The 26301-nt window shown below is 46.8% G+C and overlaps 1 protein-coding gene and 1 long non-coding RNA gene across 10 annotated transcripts in view; both read right to left on the bottom strand.

Annotated features, from left to right (window-relative positions):
* LOC137852574 (uncharacterized) overlaps nt 1-23481 on the bottom strand; it is a 41780-nt gene extending 18299 nt beyond the window's left edge. Inside the window, exon 1 of the long non-coding RNA XR_011093939.1 lies at nt 22429-23481. This is a non-coding gene — a long non-coding RNA (uncharacterized lncRNA). The remainder of the gene's footprint in view (nt 1-22428) is intronic.
* Nucleotides 1-24907, bottom strand: part of RBMS3 (RNA binding motif single stranded interacting protein 3) — a 697130-nt gene extending 672223 nt beyond the window's left edge. For 3 of the 9 annotated variants that reach the window (XM_068674446.1, XM_068674444.1, XM_068674447.1), the window contains exon 1: nt 23860-24208. In XM_068674446.1, the coding sequence (XP_068530547.1) occupies nt 23860-24048 (189 nt within the window). In that variant the 5' untranslated portion in view covers nt 24049-24208. The other 6 variants (XM_068674438.1, XM_068674445.1, XM_068674439.1 and 3 more) reach the window with 4 other exon arrangements.
* Between the last annotated feature and the right edge of the window lie 1394 nt (nt 24908-26301).

Genomic DNA, 26301 nt, shown 5'->3' with positions numbered 1-26301 from the left:
GTTACTTTGCAGAAGATTCATAACAGCCCGCTATCAGTAGCTCTGGTGTCACTGGATGGTATGTAAATGGAAATAGGCAGATCTTTGACATAAAAATAATAATCTCCGGTAAAATTACAGTACTACAGTGTATCATGGCATCAGAACTGTGGAAATATTAATACATGGATCTTTGACAATACAATGTAAGATGTCACTTTGAGCAGTTATTATGCTAATGACGGATACTTATTATAAAACAACATGAAAGAGGTAAGCTATGTGGGTGTAGAAAGGGATATTTAGTATTCAGAAAATGTATTAAAAGAGAAGAAAAAGCTGGTGCTTCATACAGCATCTAATCCCACATTAGGCAGATGAGGAGTTCCCTGGCAGACGGGTGTCAGGGTACCCTGGGACTTGGATGAAGCGGCATATTATCTCTCAAGGGAGCATGCATGCCAATACAACTTACAGCATCCTTCAAGCTGCTTTTTGTTATGCAGCGGGCCAAACAGTGACTGAAATCTTGAAGGAGGGGGAAAAGTGGCACTAGAGCTCTGAGGATTAAGTAGGAAAACTGCTAATCAAGTCTACCCCGGCTTCAAGAGAACGTTCTGCACTGTCTGTGCTCACTACTGACTTTAAAAAATAAAATTAAATTAAATTTAAAAAGCAAAACATCCAATATTAAGGAAAGAAAGAAAGAAAATTCACATGCCACTATGATGAAAAAGTCTCAGACCAAATGCCCTATACAAAACAAGCATGCGAGCCAACATCACACTTGGTTCCATCTAAGCTACAAGAAAGTCAATTTAAATTATAGGATGGGGGGAAGATTCTGCAACTAAGAAACATTGCGTTTTAAGCCAAAGGAAATATTTACAAAGGGTTCGCAATATAAGGAGGAATCCAAGGAAAGAGAGCCTCTGTCAGCCTGATGGCTAAAGCATAAATTTCTCTAGTGTTTGTCTCTTTGGGGAAAGAGCACGGTACAGCTACCCTGCAGTGACTCCCTCCGAACCCTAAAGCCAGTCTCACCCCCCCAGGTACACCATTCAGCCCTGAGACACGTGTACCACAGCTGTGAAGACAGAGCGTGAGATGCAATGCTTCAGACACCAGCCATAAATAAGATTCTTACATGCACAAACTTAATCCGTTGCGAGCAGGAATGCTGGTGCTCAGGCTGTAGCGGTTGGAAATACCTGTCTTTCAACATTAAGCCCTGCTCGAGTAATGCTTAGCTGCAATCGAAACCTCAGCGATTGCAGCAGAACAACCAGAAGCAGCTGGGTGATTGCTTATCACTGCTCCCCATCCAGGAGAGTGCAACGTGCCACGTAGCTGGCATGCAAGCACGAGGAACGCTGCAGAGCCCTCACCTCTGACATGCAATGAAACGTGAAGTTTGCTCACAGTTGCAAGGGTTTCCTCATGCACGCTTCCATGCACAGATGCATTTCTAGGGCAGCTGAACTGACCGTGGACTGTATCACAGATCATTCTTTTAATTGCTTGGCAATTTTTTGGGTCACCTATATTCAACCACCCTCCAGTGTTCTCCCCCCAGCCCTCTCCAGATTCCTGCAACTTTTTCAGGGTAGACGGGGCCCCCTCATAACTTTGGGGCTGTTTACATGGTTTTTAGTTCCTTTCCTGATAGAGAGAGGGCAATGGTCGTCTGCATAAGCTGTTAACAGAAACAGCCACTGGTGTGTTCAAATTCCCAGAGTGTCACAATCTGCAACTCCTGGGACAAGTCCACTGCAGAAAGAAAACTTGTTTTTCCCCTGCTTTCAGTTCTGAATTTGATTAGTGCCCCAAATACTAAGAGCAAGATTTGGAGACGAGCAGTTTCTGGCAGTAGAAAGCACGACTGCAGTTACCAGCATGCAGCAGAAAGCACTTCTGCACTTGGATGTGGAACAGGCAGGGAACACCACGAGAGCAAAGTATGCATATATGGGAGAGTAGCAAGAATTTTCCACTACACACGCCCTTCAGAGACATGCAGACTTAAAAAAGAAAAAAAAAAAAAGAAAAAAAAAAAAGGAAAAAAAAAGGCTTAGTCACATTCCTGCTTCCTGATCTCACAATCAACTTCCTACATTTACAGTAATTATTTTTTTCCTAAACCTTCAGTTGTAAGAGTCAAGGGACTCTGTTAGACTTGCAAATTTCAGTTAAAGAAAGGTGGTGGGCTGGGCATAAGAAAAAGCTTGAGAAAGGATTCCTCCACAAGCTAAAAAGCAGAAGTCCTTCATAAATCATTTATCAGTCCTAAGCCATACTCATCACTGGGATCCTGATTCATGATTCGAACTGCTAAGTCTAGCAGAACTGCTGAATTTCCCTTCCCGACAGGTGAACATAACTCACTTTACTCCGCGTACTAGGGAGCCCTGGAAGTTTTCTTGGCATTTGAAGATAAACTATCCCTTCAGGCTCTAACAGTCTCCTCTTCCCTTCTAATACCAAAGCTTCAATTAGACCATGATTAAAGAGGCTGTACATACAGCTCCTAGCAGAAGGTCCAGGTTGTCAGTTTTATTGCAGGTCAGGAATTTGTTTCTCTGTGTACTCTGTGCTTCCGAGTTTAATGTGTGAAGAGAGTTTACTAACAGGCAAGTCAAATTTGCTAAACAACGGGATTCGGTCTTGATTATCAATTAAACAGGCATAAAAACATCTAAACAGATGGTTTCTGCCAGTCAACAGAAGTCTTCAGGGGAAGACAACTCACATTCATTCACGGAAATATCTTAGGCAAAACTAAGACAAATCCAACACAAGATGCACCTCACACAATGCTTAAAAAGTGAAAGGAAACCGTGAATACAGGGAAATATTGATTATACAATCAAATTCTCCAGCCCCTTTTCCTTGGTGAATTTGTTTCTTACGATACAGAGCACCTATGGGTTTCTAGAAAATCACGATGCAAAATTATTAACTGCTGCTGCTGCTTGGGAATGCCAGACAGAAGATCTCAGTCTCAGTGCATTATGTCTCCAAACACACACACAAGCACAAGACAACTGAAAGCAAAGGCACAGGAGCCAGCTGTTGGAGTCCTCTGCCCGTTCTTGAAGCTCAGCTCGGTTTTCTCCCCTGCTTTTGACCAGTCTCACTCTGCATTTCTCCCCCTTCAGCTCCAGCGCAGGTTCAAACAGATGCCTGTTTTTTAATTGCCAAAGCAAACGTTGCTTTCTCCCGCACAGTTCGCCACGTGGTTTCCTCACAAAGATGACACTGTCCCATAGTGTTTAATCGGCAACACTCGGTTTTGGATCAGTAACAAGTTGGAAGTCTGGTCGAGCGCTCTCTCCTAATTTAGAAATGGGGCTCTATAACACAGAAATACTGCAAGAAGTGCCACTGCTTGCCCTTCCATTAATTTTGTTACTTACTGTGTTGGATTCTTATCAGCAATTCGTAATTGATGTACTGTGAGCCATGCCATCAAATATTCTCTATGGATCTAGCTGGCAACAATGGCTAGTTTCTAAATTTTGGTAGGCTACTGATTATGTAGATTGTGATTACTTCAGAGTAAAGATCTTCTTACATTTTGGAAAGCCCCAGTAAATAGTGGGCACTGCTACAGATAAATAATATACTATAATAGGGATTCTTATGATGGTAATGTATGATGTACAGCCATTTTCCAGATGCTGCAGAACTAATTGTGCTGCCAACTGAAGAAGCCAAATCCAAAACAGATCCGTAAGAGGAATTACTGCTGAATCAATCTCATCAGTGAGAAATGCTTCAGTCCTACAAACCCTTGTGCACATTGGGATGGTCTTCATAAAGTTAATGAAACACAGTCTGCCCCTTCCGCAGCTGGAAAAGCAAAGTAACTCCCATGCAGGTGACCTGAATTAATCTGAACTCGAACTGGCATAAAAAAAGACAGAACCAAGCACATTTTCCATCAGAACAAAAAGCAATCTCCTGTCAGAGTTGTGTGACACCGCTGCAAAGAGCTCCATGATACCAAGAACAGTGCGGTGGCACAGCCACATCGCTGCAGTGACACCACCAGACTACCAGCCTTTACACCAACAAGCATCAAAGCAGAACTGGCCCAGTTTGTCTGTCTGTAGGGTAAAATATTTCTCCTTGTACATAACTGCACTGCTATCAAGTTTTAAAGAATTAGATAATTAAGGTATATGAGCTTCAAGACCAGAAAGGAGCAGTAAAATCACCTAATTTGACTTTCTTGTAACAAAAGCCAAAGAACTTCCCCCAGAATATTGTCTCTTTCCCCAGACAATACAAACCAAAATACCAAGAAGCAAACTTACACCGCACCCTTTCCTAAGTCACCACTTAGCTAATCTCTATATTTTTCGTCTTTTTAATTCTCCCTCATAAATCAATACCTCTTGCTCCCAATTATTTTAGTGGCAGGCTCTCCGAGCGGTATCCTGTAAAGAAAATTAATGACCTTTAAAACAGAAAGTTTACTTACACAGACATTAATTGCCATTGTAGCACAGCTGAACCGTTAAGCAGGCCCGTGAAGTGTTTTACTCAAGTGCCTCATTTCAGCGAAGGTAATACTTTACTCAAATCCTTGGATAACAAAAGGTCAGACCCGATGAAGTCCCTATCAGAGAAATAAGCTACTCACGTCTATTTGCCAAGCACTGCAAACAAGTTAACCATATACATCATTAGGTTCTGAATCCCATCCTGATTATACGGCATAAACCCGACTGCAATTACAGTGCCTTAGGTAGAAGATATCATTTTAAGTAGGGAGCCGCCACTCTGGACAAGGTTTATAAATGACTCTCATTGATTATCATTTCCAATTAGAAGAAATAAAAGCACTAAACGGCCACTTCGGTGCTGAGAGTGACCTTTGACCTGGACTCTTTCCCTAACAGATGAGGGTTAAATTTCCTCTGACAGCCCCTAACCACATTTCATAGGGGCTGTGATTTGATGGTACCGGTGTCACGGCGGCGGCGGGCTGGGATGGTGAAACCATTGCATGCAGGGCTTGTATCGGGAGTATGCTTATTAGCATCCTAGGGAGTTGGAAAACGCAGGCATTTTCCAATTACCTAGTTTACACTGCAGCAGCTAAAAAATGACACACCGCTATACTATTACCTACAAAGGGATTTTTCACAGGAACACACATTTTTCTCTCTCTCTTTTTTTTTTTTTTTTTTCTGTTTAATGGATCTCAACTTTATTAATTTCAGCTCCAAAACGTTCCTATTCCCAATAACAACCAATAACCAGGAGTAAGCAAATCATAGGTAACATCCTCCTCTCGAAACAAAGAAAATATTGTATTTCTAACGTAGCACTGCCTCATTCGGTTAGCACAGCAGTGTGAAATTAAATATAAAAGCTCTGGTGAGCGATTTTTTTACTAATCCTGTGTAACACATTTTGCAAAAGTGTCAGAAAGAAATATAGTTCAGTCGCTGGATATGGAATGGAAATGATTTACTTTACAATCCGAACTTCTCTATTTACATAAAAATAATCTTGCTGCAGCAGAAATTTTAGGCTAACACGCAAAATTAACGGAGTCCGATCGCATATTATTCCAAGTAGGTTATTTTATAACCATCATAACATTAGAGCTAAATACAAGACATACGCTCACGGTGTATTTTAGTGCACATACAATATTTCAAAAAGTGCAGTAGGGAAGTATCTGTAACAAACATTCCCTTTAAAAAACATATTTCCAGAGGTGCACCAAAGTCTTATTTCGGTATTAATGTTGCTCATCTCAGACTTACAGTTGATATTCCTATAAGGAAAACTGACAAAAACTTCCTGGTAGTGGAACGAACCATGTATCACCTTTGTTTTATTTCTTCACTAACATTTTTTTAGTGTTTGTTTACTGGCACAGATTTGTTTTATATTGGTATTACTAGCGTCCTAGCACTACTTACTGTTACGCATGCCTCTCTATAGTCCGTCCACGAAGGAAATGAATCATTACAGCTTTTAGTTACAGAGCCTGGCTTTTTAATGCAAGCTCTAAGACTCGAGCTTCCATCCCCAGCATCATCCAGCACGGAGGCCCTTCCATTAGACGGTGCTATTAGGCAGGAATCCTCCAGAGAGCTTTGCTTCCACCGGGGAGAGCCATAAACATGAAGCTGCCGCGAAAGCCAGCTGGGAAGAGAAATGCATTGCTCTATCTCTGTAACAGAAGAAGTTGCTCCCTGGTGCTGCTGGCAAGCTGCTCCCATTAGGACCCAGCCAGAAGACAGCAACTCATGTACACCAGGAATTCCTTTCATTTTGCTTGTGTTTTCCTTTGGATTGAAACAGTATCTTAGCAAGCTGAATCACATTTGAAAAGCCACACACCACCATATACCTGGGATAGTCTACAGACTGCAGCTTTGGGAGGGAGGTGAGCAAAAATGACACTTTTGCTCAAAGTAGCCATGAAACTGCCAAGCACGTTGATGTTCCCAGCAGCTGCCAGGCATCACCAGGCCAGGGCTTCTGGAGGGCAGAGCTCTCGGTCCTGCAGCCACACTTCTGCACTCTGGGAAATGGGAGCTTCCAGACGTTTGGCCCAGCTGTTTCTTCAGAGCTCGCTGAGTTTCTGAAATATCTAGGCTCTTTGCTGAGGACCTAAGAGGTAAACACCAGTTACTGCTGGGACTTCCACAGTTTTCAATGTCTTGGGTCCACAGCACCAAGTGTGGAAGTGCAGGGATATCGTTTTTTTTCTGCAAGGAGTATCCTCAAGTAACAGGTCCCCCTTCAGCCCACTGTGAGTCCCGATGGCCCCGTGATCAGTCTTGCATTTACTGAAATCAGACCAAACCTGAAATGTTTCAAATGAAAGATTTTGCAAAAATCTTCTGACCATGTCTCCTTCTCCCATCTACCCCTTATTCCACCACCAGTTTGCTGCTTGGGAAGAAGCTGTGTCCTCTGGGATCCACGAGGAGGGACAAGAAGGTATGTGGGGGGCGAAGAAAGAAGTAAGTACAAGGAAAGCTTGACTCGTTGTAGGCCTGATTCTCACTTACATTTGTGAAGAGCAATAGAATAACAGCAACAACAGCAGAGAATAATACCTCTTTTGTAGACGGAGGGTAGTTCTCAGCCCCTGAATGTGACTGTGCGATTGTCAGCAGGCTGTAACCCTGTGGCACACGTAGTTCACAGCAGCCAGTTGAAGGCTTGGTGTGCAAGCCTTGCCCCAGTAACGAGCAGTGACAGATTTCATGGTGTGTTTTCCACTACCGCACAATTAGTCAGATGATCCCATAGGCATGACCAAGGAAGGTAAATGTGAGGGTAGATGGTAGGGATGAAGTAAATGATTAAACGGCCTTCAACTAAACCTGTGACCTCATTCCATCATAAATAGCAAACAGTGAGTGACCTTGTGCTTGAACCAAACAAGCTGGCAGGGCTAGCTGGGCACGCGAGACAAAAAAAGCACATTGCCTGCATGCTTGGGCTGCCGCAACATGCAGCGTGCAGCAGCAGCGTGATGATCTGCGTTGCAGCTGGGTCCCAGAACTACTCAGTGGCCTTCCCGGGGAGACGATCAGACTTCTTCCACCAGTAACTCAGCAGCAGCTGCTGACTACGGAGAGCCAAGAGGCAGCACAGACACCTGCATTGCCGCTGCAGAGCAGAAAGCAACAAAAAGGCAAGAACACACACGAAAAAGAAGTCGCTTTCCAGAAGTCACTTTCCAGACTTCCCAGCTCCAAGTGATCTCATGATGTTAAGGATCTTTTCCAACCTAAATGATTCTATCGTTCTGTCCTGTGATTCTACAGTTTAGTAGCTGATGGTTGGAGGCGATGATCCTAAGGGTCTTTTCCAGCCTGAAGGATCCAAGTGCTGGGTACAGCACTCCAACTCAGGAGCCCGATTCCAGGCTCCTCTGCCTTCATCACTGAAACATCTGCAATATCCTTTAAGCTCTAGAAACTGTGTCCAAGAGGTGTCTTTGTATTTCTAAGAGACTAGAGTCACCAGGGAGAGGCAGCGGGATGAGAACAGGTCTTCTTTGTTCTCCTCCCCTCTCAGCATTGCTTCTCTATGGCTAATTACAATGGGACCCCAGTCCATTTTATTAGCAGCTGTGGACGTGAACAAACCATGCTGTCCTGTGACACTTTTCCTTTCCCAAGGACCAAGCAAGAAATGCTGTTTTCCAAGCCTGTCCCATTTCATTCTCTGGTAACCACACAAAGATACTTTCCATTACCTGACTGTGTGGGAAAGGCAGTCACCTCAGCAGACAGATCTGTGGCATTTGCTCCTTAGGAACACTGAAATACAGCACTTCAAACTCCTAATGAAGACAGAGTTTGCTGCAGCTTTTAAGGCATAATCAGATACGATGAGTTTCTGGAAGGAAATGTGCACAACTGTGCTGGTCTGTACAGGAACTAGAAACTGCTACTGAAGACCAGAATCCTGTGACTGAAAGATTGCACAAGAAGCTGCAAATAGGAAAAACATGGGCAAAATAAAGTCATTTTGACCTCACTCATAGCAGGCCAGCTTGAACCAAACACACATTTATCTTTCCCTCCTTTTTTTTGTGTTGTAATCCCTACCGTTGAAACTGGGCACTCCTGTTACCTGCATAAACAGATGACTATCCTTTAGTGCTGAGCTTTCTAAGCATCAGAAGAACTGCCAGTTCCTCCCCTCAAACCTCCTCCTTCGGTCAAGTCAAAGCTAAACCTTCCCTGCCGATGACTCCGTGCCTGAGTCCTGTTAGACCCTTGGCCTCAGAGATACCTACTGACAAGGAGGTCCACGAGCAATCAGCTCCCTGCATGGCAGAGCGCTTCTTTTTACTTACTTTAGAGTTTGTCACTTTTAAGCTTCACTGAATGCTCCTTGTTTCTCCCTGACGGTAGAAGAGAAGAATTTCTTGCTCGGCAGAGCCTCTGCCTTCGCTGTCTGTAACCTTTTATCATCTCACTTCTGATTCATCTGATTAATCTCCTCTCCAAGGTAAACAGTCCCAATCTTCTCAATCTTGCGCTATATGAAAGTTTTTCCATGTCTGTTTAAAAACTGATTTAGGTAAACAGTTAAAAACTGACTCTGTTAGCTCAGCTTATACCTATAAATTACCTGTGCATATTAAATTTGCATTAGCTAGGTTTAACTGAATTAAGTGTATCCACACAGGGTTTTTCATCAAATTCTTTAAGTCGTTTTAAAATTATACCTTTTGTTAAAACAGAGCAAACTAAGTGTAGTTAGGCCACAGACAGTTCCTGATCCTCAAGGACTTCCAGGAAGAATTCAGGCAGTGCTTTGGGAAAGGGTCTGCTTCAGCAGACCCCTCCGAGTTACTAACCTCTGTTATCCCGAAATTCACAAAACACCCATGCTCAGCAGAGAGTAATTCTTCAGGAATATTTTCCATCATCAGCACAGGGATTTGTTACAGAATTAACTTAGCAGGTTTTATCTTGATAGCACCACCGTTTATGAGAGATAGTTTATTGCCTAGGCGAGTCAAACTGCTATTAAACCACAGATATTAATTTAGCTGCAAGTGAGCTGCCCTATTGTACCCAGAACACAACAGAGATATAATGAAATCCGCTATAAAATTAATTCTGAAAATATCAAATGCAAGCATTGTTAAGTTTAAACAAAGGATATTTGCTAGTTCATTCCAAGACTTAGCTGCATTCAAAAATCCAGTGCAAACTGGCTTTCACACACACACCAACACACAGACACACTTCTGCTCATGGAATAAAACTTTTAAATTACGGCTATTAAATGCATGGTATTTCTTAATGATAGCATTCATTGTTAAACGCATAATAATATATTTGACAGAAGGAAAAAAAAGAGGAATTTATCGAAAAGCTGCCAATGGATTGAATAAAAAAGTGCTCTCCTATAGAAGGCAACGTCTTTATCTACCAGACTACAAAGTGCTCGAGTGTTTCACAAGGAATTCAGAGGTACTATTTTGCAACAGAAACTAACCGAGAGTTACAAAGAAGCAGATAATTCTAAAAATCCCATGTACAGGTCACCGAGTTGAAAGAAAGTAATTTCCTGCTTTAACGTCAGCATCTGCTATGTATGCATACAAAATTTTCATGCAAATCGGGCTTCATTTACTGTATAGTTTGTCTTATTTAATTAAAAGGGAAAAAAGGAAAGAAACAGAAGAACACCGACTCCCCTCCATGTTGCCTATTAAGTTGTTTTTGCCTATTAAGCCGTTTCTGCCAAGAGGAGCCTCGCTACGGTGCTTCCATTGAGGCTAATCGCAGAGGAGAGCTGTGGGCACAGCCACGAGCCTGGTGCTTAGGGTACAGAGAGCGGCCACCCAGCCTGTCCATCAGGCTCACCTCTATTCACCGGGTAATTGCTGCGCTCTCTGGAAAGCTGACTAGACCCGTCATGATCTCAGAAGGCTAGTTATCCCCTACTGAATCGTTTGGGAAATTGGTAACTAATACGGGTAATAGAAAAGCAGCGGATGGCAGAGCACTCAGCCCAGAGGCCCCACTTTCACCGTGTGCTGAAGCAGCTGGGATGCGCCCTTGTCCCCATTACAGCCATGGTCCTGCAGGGCTGCCCCTTGTCCACACTGCCCCGTGTCTGCCCCACATGCCGTGCCCTTTTGATGTTCCTATAGCCCCCATTGCTCCTTCCCCAGTGGGAAGCGTGCCGGCAGCCTCCTGCCCTCGGCTGCTGAGCCCAGCCTGCCTGCCAGCCCACCTCCCTGTCCACCCCGGCTCTCCAGGGCTTCCAACGCCTCCTCTTCCAAGTCACACCTCCTCCTCCTACTCCGAAGCCTGTTTTGTGGGAATGCGGAACGCATTTGTTGGCTCACCGGCCCCTAGCACAGCGACTGCTCATTCAGTAATGCTCGCACAAGACTGGAAAAGACTTGTCATCCTCTTACTGTCTGGCACTCCGTTACTAGCTTATTACTGTTTCCCTCTGCAGTGCAGGTCCAAATTGGATGTCAGACACAGCAAAATGCCAGCAAAAGCTCCGGTTCACAGTCAGTAACCAGTCAGCGGACACGGTCCAAGCCCAGCCACATGCTGGCACGTTCCCGTTAGCACACGGTTTCCCCTGAACAAGCCCTTTGCCATTCATCCGCTTGTAGGCAAGGATGGGGGGGACATGGGGGATTGCAATACTTCACAATATTTGCAAGGTGCTAACATCCCATAGTGATGGCATCAGTCAAAAATTCAGGTGGGCACAAGGACAAGCAGACCCTCTTGCTTCGGCAGCCAGGTCTTCACGGGACAAATTCCCACGAAGGTCACACAACCTCCAGTGTAATTTTTTTTCTGGTCATCCAAATACTCAGGCAAGGAAGGAAGGGATTAGATCTGTCAGCCTGCAGGCTACCCAGCAGCTGGCCTGCCAAAAACATCCTCCCCAGTCCTCCCCTGCCTACCTGTGTGAGCCACAAACCTTCCCGAGCTCAGCAGAGCCCATCAGGTACAGCCGGGCATCCCTGCAAGCAGCCAGGTTGGCAGCTAAAATATCACCTGGCCATCAGCACAAGCAGCACAGGTAGGGCAAAGGGGAACAACCCAAGATGAGTGCCTTCGGTCGGTGAACAGCTGACATATGGGAATTGGAAAGGGGTTGCCACACCACGGCAATTATAAAAAGGCTGAGGCTCAGCTGAAAGAGCTGACAGTTGGAAGTTGTGCCCTAGCACAAAAGAGAAGAAATGAAAGCGAAATGTGACCGAGCTGTTGTCTTGCATACTCATATTTTGTTGACAAATAAATTTCTGGCTAGGAGAATTCAGCCCTTTCTTAAGAGTGTCACCATCAGCTGCTCATAGCAATGTGACCCGCACCTCTTACAGACGTGCTGCTCCTGAAACCAACACGTGAGTGCAAGGACAGAGCACCCTGCTCAGACACAGCTGTTGCACATGCTAACGCTGCGGTATCACCAGCAACTTTGGACATCACCATGCAACCCTTCTACAAGCAAAAATAAATAAATAAATAAATAAAATAAAAAATAAAAAGACTACTTGGAACTTGAAAGATTGCATTGTAATGAAAGACATCTTTAAACGTATCACCCTAAGAGAGTGCAATTTGGCTGATGGTTACAACTTTAAAATGTATTTTATTTTTAAAACGCTTCAAACCACCGTTCAGCTATTACTCTAGCACTTTACATGAACTACTAACTACAGTAGATTCAGGGTAGATACAGTCTTTTAGGATATCACTTCCGTAACGCACTTTTTTACAGAGCTCCAAGGCTGTCCTAGATCCAGTTGGAAATACAATTTTACCCTGTTGAAATATACTTTGTACTCTACATATACACACACACACACACACATAAGTATACAGGTTTCATTGTAGCAGCAATGTTTAAATACACAGGAAGAGCTGGTGTTTACCTTCAACAGCTCAAAATTGCAAGGTCTGATCCCGCAAGTGTATAGATGACTGTGAGACAGCAGTGAGTAATTTTACTTAGAGTCACATTCATTTTATACAATTGTCAGGTAATTCATAACAATTCTGGGGGAGTTGAGAGCATCTGAAACTGCACAGATGAAGTTTCATTAAAAAATGAATAAAATCAATCGTCTTCAGCCACAGAACCACCATAGACTGAATTGGAAGACTTGTGGCATCTCCTGCTCCAAGGAAAGATCATTCCTAATTTTAAACCAAATCTCATCGAGGGAGTTTCTGTCTTTTGTTTGGAACAGAGCAAGATTTGGACTATAAATGTTCTGTAATTGTGGTATTTTAGCAAACTTTAAACACCCAAATTTATTTTAAACAGCGATCTGTGTTCCTTCCTTCCTTCTTTTTCCTCCAGTTGTGAAAATTATTCCCAAAATTACAGTGGGCAAAACAGTTCTCCTACACCCTTGAAGAGCTTAATATAGAGACGTGAGTTTCAATTTCCCATTCATGCTATGGCATGCCCTTCTGCTAGGTATGTAAATCCAAGAATCCTTTAAACTGCTACAGCCCCGGCAATGGACATGACTACCTCGTCTGCTCCTACTAATCCCCGGCCCTCTGGGTTGTTTTTAACAGTCTGCACCTCCCCTCTCCCTCCTGTGCAGCTCCTACTCCAAACAAGTTTTACTCGGTCATAAATCATTCCAGGAAGGGAAAACAGAACATGCTCTTGAGCCTGTGAAAAATGGGTGACAAGCTTCCTTTGCCAGAAGGATGCAAAATTTGTCCTTAAGACTACCAAGAGTCAAAAAATAGATCTTGGTGTTTAAAATGTTGGTGGCATTTTAGAAGGGCTTTTCCAAAATGCATGTGTTGTTTTTTTGGTTTTTTTTTTTTGTTTTTTTTGTTTGTTTGTTTGTTTGTTTTTAATTTAATAGCTCATTAGTTCTTTCAACCCTTGTAGAGCAGGGTCAAAGTGCCCAAGTGCTAAAACTGCTTCCCGGCGAGATACAGCAATACCCACACCAAGGGTGCAGCCTGTGCCCCTGCTCCTGAGCCCACGGGAGCACTGCCAGCACACTGTGGCACTGGTCTGGAAGATCAGCAACCACACCACAGGTCAGAGGTGATGCTTTGTCCCCCACTAAGGCCAGCACTTCACTGGCACCCAGTACCACCTGGACAGAGGACAATACCCAAAGAGAAGTTCACCAGTGGTGAAAGTGCTCCCAGATACTTCGGAGGAAGCAATGGCTTGCCGTACAAGCAGGTCCCAGTCCCTCACACCTGCTAACAAAGAGGAGGATGAATAAACTGCCTTGTTCTTCTTTTCCTTATCTTTGCACCTAAAATTCACCAGTAGATCCCATTGCCGCATTTATGCATTTTCTGTTGCTTGGGCTTGTATATGTTTTATTATTCTTGCCTAGCTGTTGCACGTGTGCTTTCTCCTGTTACTTTTATGCACCGTTATAATGTAATAAATCTTACTTGGAAGCAGAACTTAGCATTTACCTTTATTCTACACGTTACGTATACTTCTGCTCAAGCACCCAGCAGCTCGGTGCTCAGCACATTTCTGTGCTTATCCTTAGGTAACTCACCTTTTCAGCTCTCTGCAGCAAGCTTGGCTTTCAGAGATCCTGCCTGCGACTGCTCAAGTCCTGCACTCCTCCTCGCGTTTTGTTTTCTGGGGAGGTGTGACAGCCTCTGCCACGGCACTGCAAGGGAACCTGCCACGCACAACAAAGCGAGGAGCACAGGGCATGCTGAGACTGTCGATACCACAGAGCTGCGTGTCAGCGGGTGCAACCGCTCTGACCTGCATCTTAAAAATTGCAGAGGTCTACCTGTGACTGCTGTGGTATCCATAAGACCCACCTAAAACTTTCCTTTGTGTAGGTGAGAAACAGATCACCAGCATCACCAGATGAGAGAGCAAAGCTTGAGGCACCTGTTAACTGCTGTATCCCTGCCTGCCTGCTCCTAGTTCTGAGCAATACCATACAGTTGACAGTAAGTGCCTGCTATTTATGGTTTTCTACTTCTCATGACCCTACTCTCTTCCAGTTATTACCACCAGATGTGAATATATGAACAAGGAGGTGTCCTGATGTGATCGTGGGTGACATGCACAGGCACTGGGGAAATGCAGGCCAGCGGTGCAGGCTGCCACCTCTTTGCTGACACTGACTGTACCCGCAGAGAAAACCAGCATGCTGGATGCTTCCGAGGTACTGAGAAGAAAGCCACGGTCTGTGGGACAGTGTGATCCAACAGATAGCCTGTTGCGGGGCTGTAGGTCTAACTCTAAAGCAATAGCTGATATGGGTAATTGCAACTGCACTACTGGATAAGAAATAGCTTAGTCGCTATTCTGCATGCAGTAGCACGTGAAAGGAAGTGACTACAAAACACCACCTACGGAGAGAAAGGTGGTGGGTCTTACAAACAGGCAGCACATGCACAGAGCAGAGCAGACAAAAACCAGAGCCTTGTTCCTGCCCTGAGCAACATTTCCCAGCACCAGGTGAATCCAGCTCAGATGCGGATCTTGCTGATTGTCTCGTGACAGTCCTGTGGTACGACCCTGCTGGTAAAGACTCCCTGAGCCACGCTGACCTTGATTGGCTCTGACTTTCTAGCCTCCACATGGCTTCCCTTAGAATCGATTCATCATTTATTTATCTTCTGCAAGGAGTGTGTCCTCTTGACATGTTCGGGAAGTGGCACATTCAAGTCCCCACTCTAAGGCCTCTGTGTAAAACCACAATAGCAGGCGACAGGGAGCTGCCATCACACCGGCTGCCTCCCTGCTGTGGACGGCAGGTAAAGTCATGTTGGGGATGAATGTCAGTCTTCCTTACTGACTTGCTCCTCTTGAAAACGTATGGCTTTCCTTCCCATTAAGCTTGCTGGCTTCCTCCCTTCTCCCTCTGGAAACATAGCCATGGCCCCCTCCAAACTTAAGAGCTCCCTGTTTAAATAAAAATTTCCCCAAGTGCACAACAGGCACTCTTTAACTGCGCACACTTAAGTGACTACAGAACATCTGTGGACGCGTCTTTGAGGCCGTGCCAGCAAGCTCCCCATTTATTTCCCCGCGTCCATCTTAACAGCCCTCTGATAACGGTGTGCCATTTCCTGCACCACACGGCGCGCTCGGATGTGGATGGCGGTGTGCGCGGTGGCTGCCCCGCTGAAGGCACAAGTCAGTTTATCACCTGGAAAGTTCGGCGTGTCTCCCTGCCAGGGTAAAGCCAAAACATGCTTCTAGTTGTAAATCAGTTCAAACAGACGTGCGCACACACTTCTCATTCCCTGCAACTGGACAGACCTTCCTGAAACCGCTTATTAGATCTGGGAAAATTAGCCCAAGTCCGTATCATATGAGAGCCGTGGGAAAGGTAAGGCAGGATAAAAAATGGAGATTGCTTCAATTTCTCAGATCTTTGGGGGTATCCTTTCTAGCTAGTCATATCTCAAAGCCAGCTAACCTAAATATTTTTGTATCTGTTGGCTTTGGCAAAAGCTCACTGTTGCCTTTTATTAGATATGAAGCAATAGGTGGGATGGAGGGAGCCAATTAATTATTAAAGTGACTTTCACATACTTTGAAAGTCTGCATGTCCTCGAAGCACACTCAATAAAGTTAACAAGGCTAACCGGGGCACTGTATAATGTCTGTGAAGCCTAGATATGCATTTTGTGAACTCCAGGAGATTCTGTTGTATGCTTCCTTAACTCCACATGGACCCAATACACACTTCATAAAGCTCTTTCGTCTCAAAATACAAACCTTACAAGCTCCTTCCTTCCAGTCCTACTCTGAAGTTGCTGTTTTCAATTAGCTTTCCAGCCAGGTCTCCCTCTCTGCCCTCCACGCCACTCCCTTTCACTCTTCATTCACCTTGAGAGCAGAAGGTTTTTACATCCTGTCCCCACATAACGTGCTCACCTGCCCATCTCTGAGGACCTGCAGTTATCCTTCCTGTGGTACGTCTGATAGACACAGTAACTATCTCAAGGCACTAACACACTCTTCAAATTCTCAGCACAGCACAGTGAGTGCCTATTATACCATGGCTAATATCTAATATCATACTACTACTAAATATAATAGCTACAGCAACTATTTTTGCTAGATATTACTCCTTTAACCCCCCTTCCACACTCTACTTGAGCATATCAGTTTGGATCCATGAGGTCTCCTCCGATGGGCTCCTGGCAGTGAGTATAGATTAGTAATAACCTCGGTGAGACAAAAGTCAGCAGTCAGTAGTGAAGAAGAGGTGTCAGTGGTGCTCGAGGCACTCGTTGAAATTAATTAACATAGGCCCTGTTAGCAGAACAGGCGAAGGTCCCCCAGCGTTTTATTTTCACTCTCCATCCAGTGATACCAATCCTTTGCAGGAGGTCTAGAACTAGGAGTGGAAATACATCTACAATATAATAATCTGCCCGCAGCATTTCCAGTTGTTGATCGCATTGTCTCTTTGACCAAGTTGAGCAGAACATCTTTTCGGAAGGAATAAACTCTGAAACTATAGGCCAAGGTGATCGAAAGGGTGGACTCCGACACCAAGGGAACAGTAAGTGTATTAACCAAGCTTTGGGGCTTGAGTCTGTAATTTTTATTCACCCAACACTTGTTTTTCAATCAAGGAAACTATTTCCATTCTGCTTCTGTAACAAGATTGGTCTTCACGTAATCGAATGTATAATGAAAATAACAGCTGTATTTAAACTCATGGCAGAAGCCATTAGGCATGGAAGAATTACTCTTTTTCTAGTAAATCATGGCTGTCTAACAAATTTTATACATGGCAGTCCTTGTCCACACTAGGAGCCAAATTGTGCCTTGTTTTATCCCAGTTAAGACGCACTGGTTACTATAGTTTCTGGAACAATTCTTATTCCCCTTATAGCTCAGAATGCAATTTGGGGAAATGAAACAACAGACAGAGGAGACTTCCAGAGCCACGGAGAAATGGCAAGGAGTGAGGAAGGAAAGAAACAACTGTAGAATACTTAATATTTATAATACCTTTCAGGTCTGTCCCTTTTTCTTTATAATGTTTAAACATCCCATTAGCACTTGATCCAAGCACTGCTTCCACGGAAATTATCATCAGTGCCTGTGTTGCCATTTTTTTCCTATTTACAGCTGCAGTCCCATTTTCTTTAGTATTTGGGTATTTTCTGAGCCCCGGCTTGTTAGAAACTAATAACTCTACTGAGACTGTGCAAATTTTATGCCCGTACTGGATAATTACTCCTGGCAGCTAGTCACTACGGAGACCCACCTAGCACAAGCTGCTGGGAAATAATCCCAGCCGTTATGTGAGCAGAACGGCTACAGCCAGGCAGAGAAGAACCAGAGAGGGAACCAAACAAAAACTGAACCAGTCCACACACCAGTCGCTATACTTGGTTCTTAGCTGTTAAGTAAAACTCAACCTCAGAATGGTAAGGACTACAGTGCAACACAGCACGGTGAGCTGTAACCACAGATAGAGGTGGTGTAAAAACACCGAGAGCACCTAGCAAAACACTGGGAATAGCATGCAACAGCACGGGCATTGTTCTTTTCTAGCTTCATTGATTATCCATTGTTTGGAGCCTCGGATTCGTTACAAGCTGGCACTCAACCCTTGGCCAGGAGTTCCTGTGAATACTGGGCTTTTGAGAAGGGCATGCCATGCCCTGGCTGAGCTCTGGGCTGTCATGTGCGGTCTTGAATAGGGCTGCTTTCCAGTCTGCGTGCATAAGCACAGCTACATACCACTACATCTGAGTCGAGGCAATGTCCCAGAGCAGATAACAATGCCCTTTTCAATGCTGCATCTTCCCCTGAGTGGGAATCCTCGCAGCCCCTCTGCAGCCAAGACAAATTTGCCGTTAGCCAGAGAGCCAGGCTTCTGCAAACAAAATTTGTGGTTCTGTTTCTGATGACTCAAGAGTGTTGTTTAGCTCCCACCCATGATGTTCATTGTTTATGTCCCTGGATTTGTTACACAATCAACTACATATGCACTTCATTTCACTCTGTGCTAACTGTGAGTAGTACTTACTTTTCATAAAATCTCTGCATCGCCATGTACATCGCTGTGTTTACCCCAGGAACCTTCCAGAGTATGATCGGCTTTTCAAGCTTCATCCACTTATTGATCAGCTGGTTGAAAAATTTAAACAGCTGCTCGCTCTTTGCCAAAACATTTCTCATGCAATTTATTTAAGGGGAGAACTGTTTTAAATAGCAGACTCTTCTTTCAGATGTCTCAATACTGTGTCAGATTTTCAAGAACCTTTCCTATATGCTGTCACATATGTTGTTTCAGTACAGACACTGGCAGAGTGCAGAAGTCAGCTCCTCCTTCCCCAGCCTTATGCTTTAACTCTAACATAAACCAGTGCAGGACCTCATTCTCCACACCCTAGGCTTTTAGTATGTCACTACAAAATATATTTTAAATGTGCATTTATTCTACTTCAGGTAACATTATTTCCCATATCAATAAAAGGAAGAATAGCAGAATAGGAGATAGCAAGTAATTCTGGAGCTATGAAAATTAGGAGGCCTGATTCCCAAAATCTCTTCTCCTTACAGATTCTCTGATGTCTAATATAGTGAGTTCATTAGTCTTGCCTTCAGTAGAGGTACTAACACTTTGTTTTTTTCTTCTCTCCCTGTCTCTCTTTCTATTCTTCTCATCTCTTCTCATCTGCTAAGTTTTGTAATAAGGCAAAATCCTAGGTTCATCTAAGGATTCTCTCTCTAGACAGCAAGAGGAGTGTGAGAGGCAGAGTACATGAAGCGCATGGAAATGCAGAGGTAGCCCTGCCTGCAAAGCAAGGCTCTCGGTTCACAGTGAATTACGTCTCCTGACTTTTTTAATCCGAAATGTTTTAAATTCTCCTCAGGGCAGATGGCCCCTGGGTCCCTCTCCCTGAACCCTGTCAGTGGCATGGCGAGGAGCTTTGCTGCCCGCAGCAGCGATGCAAAGGGCCAAGCCCCCTTCCAGAGGCACCGGCCATGCACTGCAGCTGTGACTTGGCAGCCTACAGGACACAGACTCAAACACGAGGGGCTCAGCATGGCCTGGGTGCGTGGTTCTGGGCCAGACTCACCACCACGCAGTCAGCCACCAGGCGCTGGGAGCTCTGGAAGAACAAGGTGCTAGCGCTGGGCAAGCTTCTCTTCGGACAACTTCATCAGGAAGACATGGAGCTATGCAGATCAATACGTATGTCACGACGGCCCACAGCATGGCAAAGAGCAGCTTAGGAACGAAGGACAAGTGCTTAAAAGTGCACGTGGTAAAAGCAGAGTAGATATTGCTGGGCTGAGGAATGATTTCTGGAACATTCTTAGCAATGAGTTAGAGGAAAAGCCATTGTTCTTCGGCTCTGTCCACACTGTAAAGATACACTGGGATTTCTCTCTGACATCAATCTCTCAGGATAGCAACAGCCACAAGTAAAATTTTCTCCCATCTCTGGGTGGGAAGAATTTGTCCGTCCCTGGGCAGCCAACGGCCTGACCTTGACTGTTCGTGTCTGCATTACGTCTTGGCAGGACCGCAGCCCACGATTCACCTGGCAAGAGGCCTTCAGCACTTGGAAGCTCCCACTAGAACAAGATGTTGCATTTTACACAATTATATGAAGCTGTTAACATATAAGAGAAGCTGCTACAATCAGCAACTGGTCCTATTGTCTCTGCTTTCTTTGTCCTACCCATTCTGGACTGGTCCCCTTATCCACTGCTGATTGCAGTTTCAGCCTTTGGTTCTTAACTTCAGGTTGTTCAGTGGGCTGGGTTATCTGAAAGAACATCTACACCTCCAGGGAAAGACGGTGGCTGAGAACTACTCTCCTGTGCATGGCGGTACTGCCTGCGGTAAGAGAAGCACGTCTGACCCGAGACTGGACTGGCCTCCCCCGAGAAAGAAACTTCCCACCTTGTGCTTCGAGCACCAACTGCATTTCTCAGGCTTTGTCTTCCCTGAAAGGCAAACACATAGGTACATACAGCTTCTCAAACCAAACCAAACTACATGCATAAGAGAAGATATTAAAAGAGAATTCGCCCTGAAGATCCTCTCACTCTTCCTGAGCCTTTGCTTGTGGAAGACGGGTGAGCAATCACCTTCATGTTGATGGCAGCAGCCCTGTAAATACACCAGTGGAAGGCTCTCAGATGCTGACCATTAGCTTTGTAGCACACCACGTGCTCGGCAGAACAGAAATCCCAAGCTAATACTGAGTGCTTTTCCCCAAAGCACTCAGCTTTCCCCTCCAGGAGCTCACACCTGAGCACCACTCACACAGCGACGTCGCGGAGGCGCATTCAGGGAAAAGGCATCCAAATAAGCCTGCCCAACACTTCAGACCCCTTATAGCAAACCCTGGCAAATTGTTTCTGAACTGGAATACAATGTACCCAGCCTAGATAGGTTTGCTTTTGCTGTAACCTTGGTGTGCTCATTTCCATGTAAATACACAGAAGGTTCTTCACCTTGGAGCTATTCCGCGGGGTTTTCATATCTGGGATGGAGGCATACAGTGAAAGCTCTGGGTGTGCTTGTAAACCATCCGTGCTAAATGATTTCTGCAAACCTCAGACACGCCGAGGGAAACCAAGAACAAAACAAAATGATCTTATTGGGGTGTGCAAGCTTACTTCTGCAAATCCCTACGGAGCAACAACTTTTGGAGGGCCTGGCAGCTTCAGCATGTGGAAAGACTGCGTGTAACACGCTGGCTGTGGCTGAGGGCTTCGAAGTCCTAGCTGGAGGCAGCTCCCCTGGGAAAACTCTGGCCATCCTGTCAGCAGCAGCAGGTTACCTGTAGCCACCACGCATTGGTCAGAGATAACTTCAAGGCAGAAGAATGGGGAGGAGGCAACCCAGGTCTTCCTCCAACAAAGCACTTAAGCACCCTTAAGTACACTTAAGGGTGTCAGCATCCCAGCTGAAGACAGTGGGACACATTTCAAGTTATCTACGTGTTCCAGAATTTTACCCAAGTTCAAAAGCAAATAAAAAATGAACACACGGCAGGTAAAAAAAACTATATCCGTATAAATGGCACCACAGTCATACCTTCCACTGAAATAAGAAATAATTCAGTTAATTCAGCAATGTTCCTTTTGGACAGTGACAAAAAGTACTTTTTTTAGAGCACATATGATGTGACCCACTTCCGTTTAGGTGGAAGCTCTCTTTTTACCTCTGACGGAAACGGAGCTGAATGACAAAATGTAAGGCTCTTTGTAATTCAAGAGTGATCCTAAAAAGCACACCCGGCCAGTGGAATCATGAGATTTTGTAAAATCTTAGTATTTAGATATTGATAGGCATTCACGTGTCAGGAAATCAAGCTTGCACTCTCTTTACAATTTCCACGTGGAGCACTTCCACTTCTAGCATGCACCAGAGTGCCCAGGGCATTTGTTTAAGGGTCAACCACACAACGGTACTGTTATTTCAGCCCATTTAGGAAGTTCCTAGCAAATGATGGTTCGAGCAATTTGTGGGGGGGTTGTTTTATGGCTGTAAATATTTTTTTCACGATACTGTTGGATTTTACTGCGCCTTTAATGTGTTTTCCTCTTCTGATCATATTTCTAGTGCCACTATTTTACCAGATACCTGAAATACTTTTGCACTACTAAGAGGTACCGGTTGCCCTGGGACAGCATCCAGAAAAGATACATATACATTTAGGGAGGTTTGAAATATCAAAGCACTTCCCAAAAATACAAGCTAAAGTCATTGCAAGCACTTTGGCAACGACAAGCCTGGAGAAGCTGATATTGAATTTAAACAAAAATAAATGAAGGGGAGGGGAATTTATCACAGTACTTTTGCATGGCTACAGCTGTGGGGAAAAACACAGCACTTTTCTTTCTATGTCCAAAAAAATCAGGCAAATGCAAAATAAAACAGAGCAACACTGTTAATTATTGTTAATTGCAATACTGCAGGACGTTAATTAGCCATACCATTGATAATCAGGCCTTCCCTAGTATTCATTCACCTTCAGTCACACATTGTTTGCCTTCCTCATGTCCGCGACCGGTACAACATTAGACAGGCTGTGTGGCACATCCGAAAGTAGCATGGATTTCTGCTGATGGCAGGGTTTTTAAACGCTCAAGGCGCTGGCACAACCAACTCGCGTGAACGGCAACCTTGGCTCTCCATTTTAATTACGGGGAAATAATGCATGTTCAATTCCATCAAGGAGCGTGGTGCAAGGGAAGGGATCCGAGGAACAATCGCCGACACGCAGACCGTTCAGCTCTGTACAGTGCCATGCAGTGACGACAGAATGAAATATTCAGAACCTCGGGGGAGACGAAATTCTGCGTGCATCTACCACGATACGAAAAGCACCAGGTATCGTTTTCAGAACAGAACCCCCCCGGATCCACCTTCCTGAGCTGTACAGGCCCTGCTCGAGCGATCGGTCTTGGATACTCTCCGTGCCTTAAAACAATAGGCTGGATTTTACCGAGCAGTGACAAACCTAAAAGTGGACGAGGTGAACGCCACGAACCTGGGGGTCTCCGGCTACAGAGAGCGTTTTTCCAAAATGCCCAGCGTTTCGGAGGACGATTGCAACTCCGGCCATGCGGACGCGTGGCGTGCCACCGCCGCTGCATGAATTTATTGCATCGCTGCTTTGCATTCCTTCATTGTGCCACCCTTCGCAACAGCACAAAACTCGAGGAAAACTAGTTGAAGAAACGCGGCTGGAACCCAGCAGGCTGCAAGGCTTCTTTTTGGCTGCTTGCAATCCGTCTCCCCGGATTGTGAACCTATTTCGGGGCGCTCACCCTCCCGGGGAGGACCGCTGGGCTTTCAGCACGCCCCACTTTCGGGCAGGCGGCGCCGGCGGATCGCGCCTCGCCACCGCCCGACTATCGCGACACGGCCACGCCACGACTCTCCCCTCCTTGCCCTGAGGGGGCTTCCCAGGCTCCGCTCACCGCCGAGATCCCACCGGGATGCCTGAAGGGCACCGCAGGGGGGTGCCCGCAGACAAAAGCGCCCGGTAGCAGCGCTCGGCGCTTTTGTCTGCGGGCACCCCCCTGCCCTCGGCGGCGCCCCCTGCCCAACCAAGCCCCCCTCCGGCTCCGGGGGCGGCTCCCCCAGCCCCAATTCTCTTCCCTCGTTCCCGTGGCCACGGCGGGGCGACGATGACACAGCAGGCCCTCGGAGCGGCGGGCGAGGGGGGCGAGGGGCACGGGGTGGGGGGGGGAAGAAGGAGCGAGCCAAACTTCCTCGGCGGCCGCCCCCCCCCCCCCCCCCCCAAGCCCGGCGCCTCCCCGCCCCGCCGCCCCCGTGTCCTCAGCCAACCTCCGGCGCCTCGCTGCACAAAGGGCGGCCCCGGGGGCGCCGGGGGGTGTCGCGGAGGGGAGCTCACCTACCTTCTTGTCGTCCTTGTCGCCGCCGTGCCGCCGCTCCGGGGGCCCGCTGTCGGCGGCGGCGGAGGGGCCCGTGTCGGCGCCGGGCTGCCCATCGCGGGGCGGCGGGCGCTGGTGCGGGCAGGCGGCTGAGCCCGCCGCCGGGGGGATGGGCTCCGGGCACGGAGAAACTCCCTTAACATCCATCTCCATCTTCCAGCTCACTGCGTGGCGAGACAAAAGCAGGCGAACACTTTCCACACCACCCCGCGTCTCTCTCTCTCTCTCTCTCTTTGGCTTTTCTCCGTTCGCTCTCTCTCTTTCTTTTTTTTTTTTTTCTTTCTTTCTTCTCCCCCCCCTCCTCACACACACACACACACACACACACACAGCACCTCAGGAGGCCGTGACACGCATGGCTCCGGCCGCCTCCGCCGCACCGAGCCGGCGGCTGCAAGCCTCCCTTAGGTCCTCCACACTTTTGTGCGAGCCTCAGTGTGTGTGTGTGTGGCTGTGTGTCTGTGTGTGTGTGTGTGTATGGCTGTGCCCTCGCTCCGACGGCCCCCAGCCGCCCCCCCCCGGCACGGCCAGGCGCTCACCCAGCCGCTCTCTCGCCCCCCTGGCAGCCCCCGGCCGTGCCCCTGCCCCTGCCCCTGCCCCTGCCCCTGCCCCTGCCCCCGGCCCGGCCGAGCCCCCGGGGCCGCGGCCCCGCGCACCAAGTTCGCGGCAGGCGGCGGGGGCCGGCCCGGGGGTGGGGGCGAGGGGCAGCCGCCGGGGCCGGGCGGGGAGCTCCTGACCAAAACCCGGTCATGTCAAGGAAAAAGTTAAACCCCCCCCCCCCTTTTCCTTTCCTTTCCTTTCCCTCCCCTCCCCCTGCCCACGGCCCAGGCAAGCGCAATACAGCAAAGCGAAACGAGCGGTTTCCGACCTGTGCGAGGTGCCGGCGGCGAGAAGAGCCGAGCATTGAGCCGGTTGTTGCCTTTATTTTATTTTATTTTCCCCCTTCTTTCCCCTCCGGTCCCCCCCCCCCCCCCCCCTCCCCTCACAGCTCCCCCCCGGCACCAGCCGCTATGGCAAATGGGGGCTGCTCGGAGCGGTTGTGTGGGACTGGAGCTCCCTCTCGCTCAGGCTGCCGGCGCCACGCAGCACTGCACAAGGAGAGCCGGGCTGAGGAGGAAAACAAGAGCGGATTCAGGCAGGAAAGCTACAGCAGGACCAGCTCTCCCCAAAAAAATAAAAGAGAAAGCCAAAAAAAATTTTAAAAAATCGCGTGGAAGCTGTTAAATCGGTCGTGACCGCAGCGTGCACGCGATGACTTCGTTCCTCGCGTTAGCCTCCTTCTCAGCCTGAAGTTGGACATGGTAGGGAAAAATGCAATCTCATTAAGAGTGTTTAACAGCAAACCCAGAACCGCCTTGGTGGTGCCTGAGCCAAGGCACCGCTCCAGCTACTCCCCTCTTCGTTGGGAGCAAGTGCACACCGAGCGCAGAGCAGATCGCTCTTAAATCAGGGCACCACCAGGTGACCAACCCTAAATATATCAGCACATTGTCCTGGGAGCAGCTGCTCCAAAAGTTCATTGGAAACCTCCACAGACAGTCTGCAGCACCAGGATACACCTCTGCCCCATATCTGCCCTATCTGAGCAGGCACTGACCTCTGCAGCCAAGACTCCTCGCTCCACAGGCACTGGGCCACCACCTCAGGAGCTGTGTTACACCGGCACAGAATCTGTCCCCAGGTGTGTTGGTACGTGGGTGACCCTCAGGTGTTGCAGGATGCCCACGTGCTCTTCACCTTGGGTTCCATTATTCCCCATCAGGATTGTTACTGGGGGAACCTGGACACGTCTCCTTGCAACGTGATGCTTGGACAAAGGGCAAGAGCTAATCTCGCAATGGAGAAAAAAATTTCTTTGTCACAAATCTAAGCTGTGTATTAAAACTGCACATCTCTAAAGATCCTTCTTCTATTCTTAAAGCACATCGAGTACTCGCGGGCCCTACTGTCCTCCCAGGTTGGTGCAAACACGGAGCATTTCTACTGAAACTGTCGGCATCAATGTTTAAAGCTGAGGTAAATAATAAGACAATCGAGCCCTGAATATTGCAGTTCGTAGTCAAATACTACTTACAATCACTTATTTATAATCATTTAAATATAGCCTACATTTTGGGGTGGGAGGATTTAAAGATCCTGGACACCCACAGAGCTTTAGCCTTGTTCCCAAAAAGTAGCACTGACTGCAGGCGTGCACGCTGGGGGGCCTGGCCACACGGCTGTGCTGTTCACAGAACACGTGCAAGGAAGGAATTCACTGTAGAGTTGCCTAAAGTGAAGCTGCGAGCACACATGGGTGGCAAGTTACCCCAGTGCCCGTCAGCCTTTGCAGTCGCCACCTCCCTCCATGCACAACAGGGCCAGCACCGCACACAGGGAACCAAAGTCTGGGCTTGGGAGCTTTTC

Source organism: Anas acuta, chromosome 2, assembly GCF_963932015.1.
Source record: "Anas acuta chromosome 2, bAnaAcu1.1, whole genome shotgun sequence".
In the NCBI taxonomy this organism is placed as follows: domain Eukaryota; kingdom Metazoa; phylum Chordata; class Aves; order Anseriformes; family Anatidae; genus Anas; species Anas acuta.
This window is presented reverse-complemented; position numbering and strand designations above follow the sequence as displayed.